General features: G+C 38.8%; 1 protein-coding gene across 8 annotated transcripts in view; it reads right to left on the reverse strand.

Annotated features, from left to right (window-relative positions):
• Nucleotides 1-6447, reverse strand: part of PRPF40A (pre-mRNA processing factor 40 homolog A) — a 48614-nt gene extending 42167 nt beyond the window's left edge. For 2 of the 8 annotated variants that reach the window (XM_047772636.1, XM_047772634.1), the window contains exons 1-2: nt 5873-6447; nt 4609-4740 (exon numbers count right to left, since the gene is read on the reverse strand). In XM_047772636.1, the coding sequence (XP_047628592.1) occupies nt 4609-4740; nt 5873-6361 (621 nt within the window). In that variant the 5' untranslated portion in view covers nt 6362-6447. The remainder of the gene's footprint in view (nt 1-4608; nt 4741-5872) is intronic. The other 6 variants (XM_047772637.1, XM_047772635.1, XM_047772640.1 and 3 more) reach the window with 4 other exon arrangements.
• Nucleotide 6448: the final 1 nt, after the last annotated feature.

Consider the following 6448-nt stretch of genomic DNA (forward strand, 5'->3'; position numbering starts at 1 on the left):
GGTAAAACTTAAAGATGATCACCTGTGAAGCCATACAACCAGAAATACACTTGCCTGTAGTTTGAAATAAATGGAAGTTTTTTAGTTTTATTCATCAAATAAAAACTACTTATGTATTTCATTTTATTTACCTGCCGTTTTGTCAAAAGAAAAAGCAACAATAGAGGCAGACACTGAAAATCAACGGTAACAACATTAAGTTTTAAGTAACTACTAAAGACAGTCACAGCTAACAATGACTAACTTTCTGGCTTACACTGTAGGAATCTGTGTTCACTTCATTCATTCAACAAGTAATTTACTGAGCACCACAATGTGCCAAGAACTGTGCTTAGCACCTATAAACATCTTAAAGTACAAAATAGAGCCCCTGCCCTCAAAGAGCTTACAATCTTTTACTCATTGGGAAGACAAAGCAAATAAACCATAAAACAAGTCAATAGTTAAGTCCTAAAATGGGTGGAAGAGTAAGAGTTATGGGCAGATTACGTAGCATTTTATTTTAATAATCTGAAAGAAAGATGTACTCTGGGCAAATTCATTGCTGAGGACCTCTTGGAGAAGGCAGGACTTTGGTAAATAAAGTTTATGGTGGTAGTGAGCTGGGGGCAGGAGAGCAAGAAAAACAGCTTAAGCTCAGGGATGAAGTAATAAAATCACTCAAGATACCATGAAAAGAACCAGCCTGGGTTCAAATTAGGGAATGTGAAGACATGCAGCACAGAATCACGCTGTGAATTATACTATAGGAGTTTGTTGAAAGTTAAGTTGTGGAATGTGGACATTATGCTACAGTCACAGAACAACACTGGAAGGTCTTGGAGGAGGTAACTCACTGAAATCTAAGAGAATGTGTGGGAAGGGGGAACCAGATTTGAAGCAAGAAAAACAGCTTGAAAAGTTGTAAAGAGTATACCAGGCATGACAGCACAATGACTTAAGCCCAGAGAGCAGCAGGAATAAAAATAAGATCTATAAAAACCTCCCCTACTCAAAATGAGAACAGGAAAATCCAATATATTTGTAAAGAGCAATTGTTCATTTATCAGTTTACTGAACAAAAGAAAAAGGTGCTAAATAATTAGAATTAGAGAGTAACTAATTTTGTTTTTATTTCCATATCAACTCATAAAACCTTATATATACCACCTATCCTTATCAAATGATCTAAATTGAATCAAAGTCTGTTAAAGCTAAAAGGGACCTTAATTCTTCTCATTAAAAGAGAAAAATTAAGAACTAAAGAAAGAGGACTTCCCATTGTGGCTCAATGGGTTAAGAACCCAACTAGTATCTATGAGGATGCAGGTTCAATCCCTGGCCTAACTCTGTGGGTTAAGGATTCAGCATTGCTGCAAGCTGCAGTGTAGGTCAAAAACATGGCTTGGATCTGGCATTGCTCTGGCTGTGGTGCAGGCCAGCAACTGCAGTTCTGATTCGACCCCCAGACTAGGAACTTCCACATGCGACAAGTGTGGTCCTTAAAAAAAAAAAAAAAGAAAAAAGAAAAAAAATTTAATGGGGAAAAAAAAAAAAAGCCAGATTCTCCTGGGCTTAAGTTAAGGCATAACCACCTGTGATGAGGATGGTTTATATAGAAAAGACAACAAAAGAGTAAGACATGAAAATATTTTAAAGCAAAACATTATTTACAATACATTGGGAAAAAGACAACAGCTTCATATGTAATTATATCTTAATACAAATCTCTACTGGAAATTTGCATACTGCTACCAAGCAGGAAAATTATTACATTATTAACATTTATAAACTCATAAGGTATCTTCCAACTTACTCAAAATGAGTTTCCAACTGTAAGACCCTATAATTCTGTAAAAGCAGATGCATAGCTTCCCAAATGAACTTAATGTACAGTAAGAGTCAAGTTTAACTTGTATGATAGATAATTGAGATAAACTTCAAAGTGTATTATTGAGCTCTATTTGATAATTTCTAAATATTTATTACCACTAATAGATTCAAGCTGAATTCCATAAAAGGCAATCTAGGTTTTCTCTTGGATTAAAACAAAATGCAAACTACTCCCTTAATCTAAATAATTTGCTTCATTTCAAAAAAAATTAATGTGAACTAGGCAATATATATGAAAGTTACAGCACCTACAGTCCCAAAGTCTAAGAAATAACTTTTTTTGCTTTTTAGGGCCACACCCAAAGCATATGGAGGTTCTCAGGGTAGGGGTCGAATCAGAGCTACAGCTGCTGGCCTATACCACAGCCCCAGCAACGCCAGATCCGAGCTGGTCTGCGACCTAGACCACAGCTCACAGCAACACCAGATCCTTAACTCACTGAACGAGGCCAGGGATCAAACCTGCATCCTCATGGATACTAAATGGATTCATTTCCGCTGCAGCCACAAAGGGAACTCCCTGAGTTAACTTTTTAAAATTAGATAGCAGTTGATCCCTAACAACTGTATATCACTGCAGTGAACTATATAGGCACACTATTTCTTCTCATTACCTTCTGACTACTTACCACTTACTAATAGTTCTGAGGGTGGGTAGACAGAGGAAATAATGTGGAAAAAAGAATCAATTTTGCTAAATATTTTTTATTTTAAGGAAGTTGTTTATAGGGCTTTAAATTTCAGATTTCTGGACTACATGATTTTTATATTATCCATACCCTCCCAGACTATTAACAAAGTTAAAATAAGAATTTTTACCAAGATTTGGGCCCAATATTTGTTAGATATCAAGAAAGAAAGAAAAAAAAAGAATAATCTAATTTAAAAGGGAAAAAAAGGGGTCCTCTTGAATCCCTCAGAGCTGAACTCTAAGGCATTCATTCATTATCCTAACAGGAGCCAACAGAGAGAGACAGACTTCTAAACATCTAAATATAATGAGGTAAGCTTAAAGGCCCATGGCATATACTGGCCTAGGAAAAAAGTAGAAGAAAACCGTAAGGTAAAAATTCAGAGTTTCTGAATGGATGTGAGCCAAGTAGCAAGTAACCTTACTAGGAAGACAGGCACCATACAGCTAAAGAGAAGGGGCCGTAAAGCAAACTGTGACCAGCTTATGTCAATGAGATACATGACAGTACTTAAAAAATAAAATAAGCTCTGCATTGTACTAGAAAAACTAGCTGGTATCTTGGTTTTGATAGTGCAATAGCACCAATACAGCAAGGGTAAGCAGGTCAATCCCTTGCAAAACTTACCTTGATTGGCCCAATGGAAACAGAAGGCCCCAGAAAAGAGAGAAGCATCTGGCAGTAGCAAATTGTTTTATTTTATCTTTCTGTGGAAAGAAACTAATTTTAAATAAGAACCAGAGCATTTAAAGAATAAATATTTTTTAAAGCTCATTATCTAGTTAGAGTAGCTCTACTAAGAAAATAAGAGCTCCTTGCTGTTTAGAGATGGAAAGAAACAGAAGAGGAAATCAGAATTGTTTCTCCATCAACTAGGGAGTTTAAAACTTGTATTATTCCAGAGTAACAGAATAAATAGTTTTTTATTTAAAGAACTCCTAAAGGCAGAATCTTCTGGGCATAGTGTCTTTGAATAAAGACTTTTATACAAAATTACGGGCTATACTCCAAATAAAAAAGAAAACCACCTGACATTAAGCTCTTCTACTCTTATGTAAAAAGAAGCACACAGAGAGAGCTCCTTTCTCCACTATAATTTCACCAGTAACTCAACCATCAAGGCTTAAAAGATTATCAAAGTAAACAGTACTAATTAACAAAAAGATCATACCTAATTGATTGGCTTTCCAAAATATTTTGTTAGCCTAAATATTTGATGCTTTATTGAGATACTAAATGGAAAGAACTCAGCCACCAAAAGATATGGTATAATAGAACCTCAGAGGGGGCACAAAATTAGTTATGGTAATTGAACCTGTTACCTTTCTAGGATGCTTTTCTAGGAATTCAGTTCTGTTGAATTCACTGAATCAGCATTAAAACCTTTTGGTCCAAATCACTCCCACAAAATGTCTGTTTACAATTTATGTTGGAGATGGAAGGGACAGCTCAAAAGCAGGAGTGCGGAAGCAATAAGCATTTTAAAAAAACGAGGACACAAGACAGTGTAAGTGGAAAATGAACTATATGGCACCGTCCTATGAAAAATCAAATCAGAGTAGAACTTTCCCACCTCCACCCACCCCCACCACACAGACACCACAAATAGGAAGCTATTTCAGGAATAAAATTCATTCTAAGCCAAAGGCTTAAACAATTGCTATTTCCAGATTCTATGCATAGACATGGTCCACCAATATAAATTACATTGACATAGTACATTTAGTTCAACTGACATACTTAGAGGTGAAAAGTAATTAAACTAAAAAGCCTAGGTATACATTGCTACTTTCAAATTAAACAAAACAAAAACAACTCAGCTTTGTTGCTGCAGAAAGTTAACCTCTCATACAGAAGACTTTCCATTACAAACAAATTTGGTAAATGACACAATTCCACATTTCACTTATTTGAAAATATTATTTTGGCATAAACTAAAACTTAAAACAGCTGCAAATATTGACCCAGATTTTGAATTTTGACACAAGAACACCAGAGGTAAAAAGTAAACAAATAAATACATAGTAAAACAAAACATTCTTACTTGTCCCATTGGTGGCCCTCCCATAGGGGGCATCATTTGCGGCATCATTCCATGAGGTACAGGAGGCATATTTGCTCTCTGACCCATAGGGTGCATTCCCATTGGGGCATAATGCATGCTAGGGTGCCCCATCTGAAAAAAAAAAAGAAAAAGAAAAAGAAAAAAAAAGGAAAATTTACAAATTAGCAAAGACCGATAAATGCATCTCAAAAATTAACAAGGACTAATGCTTCTCAAAAATCTGACTTCAACAAGTCAGTTATGCGCATAACATTATATTTGTCTAATATGTGACTAAACTACTGATTCAACATTTACTTTCTGGTCTTAAATCTGCAACTTAGCAAATTTCAGAAAATGGAAAAAATTAAAATCATTACTGGATACCTAATTCATTTTTTAAAGCATGATGATTTAATCAATTACTAAATGGCTTGCTAAAGTGAGAGAATACAGTTTAAACGCCAGCCTAAAAACTATCATGGTGAAAACCACAACTTTGTCCTACTTCACAGATATAAGACAGCTTATTTTTATTTTATTGCGCCATTTATCCTTACTTTCTACACTGATTTTAAACTTTAAAATGCCGAAGTTACCAAATTAACTCAGATAAGGGCTACCCTTATAAAACACCAACAGTATGGATCCTCAGGAACACTTCACTCTTAATACATAAACATACTACTTACAACAGAATCTTTGAGAAAAATTACTATGCCAAAAAAAAAAAAAAACCCCAAAGACTGAGGTCTGTCATTCATAGATACTAAAGTAAATAACTAATTCATCCATCTTAACGAGCTCCTATAAAAAGACAACTACTTTCTTTACCTGTGTCTTCATTGTTCCAGGCCTTAAAACCAGGTAACTATCTCCTGCCAATTCTCCCAGCTGTCCTCCCACTACGGACACCACTAACACAGGTGAAGAAATTCTGGCAGCCTGTTTTAGACTCTACAGAATCAAATCTCCGCCTCCCCAACACGGCTAAGTCAGGCCTACCTCTCCAAAACGCTCACCCCGCCCGCGACCAGTACAACCAACGCGCAACTGCCTAGGCCAAACCCACCAGCAACTTCCAGGGTCCCACTTCCTTTTCTTTGTGCACCCCCGCCCTCCATTTCTCTCCCCCGGAACATATCCCACCATCTCGAGCTCTTCCTTCGTCCACTCTCATCTTCTTCTCCTTTGGGAGAAAGCTTCCTCTCTCTCTGACTCCGTTTTCATTGTGCCGCTTTCCCCTGCCCCACCGATCCCTTACCGAGGGCCGTCTCCTCAGGAAGCCGTCAGCAGAGACCCAAGAGCTGGAGCAGAGGCTTGAGCCGGACAATCTCCGCTCCCCGTCCCCGGGACCCCGCGAGGGAGGATGGTTCTCCATTTCACTCACCATGAGGCCTCCTCGCTCAGCTCCCGTCCCCGGCCTCATCGTCGGGCTCAGACTGCTCCGCCGGCGGCCACTGCCGCTACACATACCAACAAGAAGCGATCTGAGTGGCTGGAGCCCACTGGGGCCAAAGGTTAAAGGCTGCCCTGCGCTACGGGGCGGAACCAGCGGGGCCAATAAGCTGACAGGCTTCTCCACTGTCCAATCAGACTGCACTGCCGACACGCAGCTCATCGGCGATTCGCTCCCAACCTCAGCCTCACTCGGCGTCGCCTGCATGGAGGGGGGAGGGGGACGGAGGAAGTTTCTGTTGCAAGTCCTCTTGGGGAAAAACTCCACTAACTTACCCCAGGGAAGGGAAGACATCTGTGTCTCAGCCTCCCGAGCTTAGTTCGCCTCACCCCGAAGGGGGTGGGGCAGTGGGGTTCTGTCACCTTCACGCCCCCGCCCGAG

This window comes from Phacochoerus africanus, chromosome 3 (assembly GCF_016906955.1).
Source record: "Phacochoerus africanus isolate WHEZ1 chromosome 3, ROS_Pafr_v1, whole genome shotgun sequence".
NCBI classification, from domain to species: domain Eukaryota; kingdom Metazoa; phylum Chordata; class Mammalia; order Artiodactyla; family Suidae; genus Phacochoerus; species Phacochoerus africanus.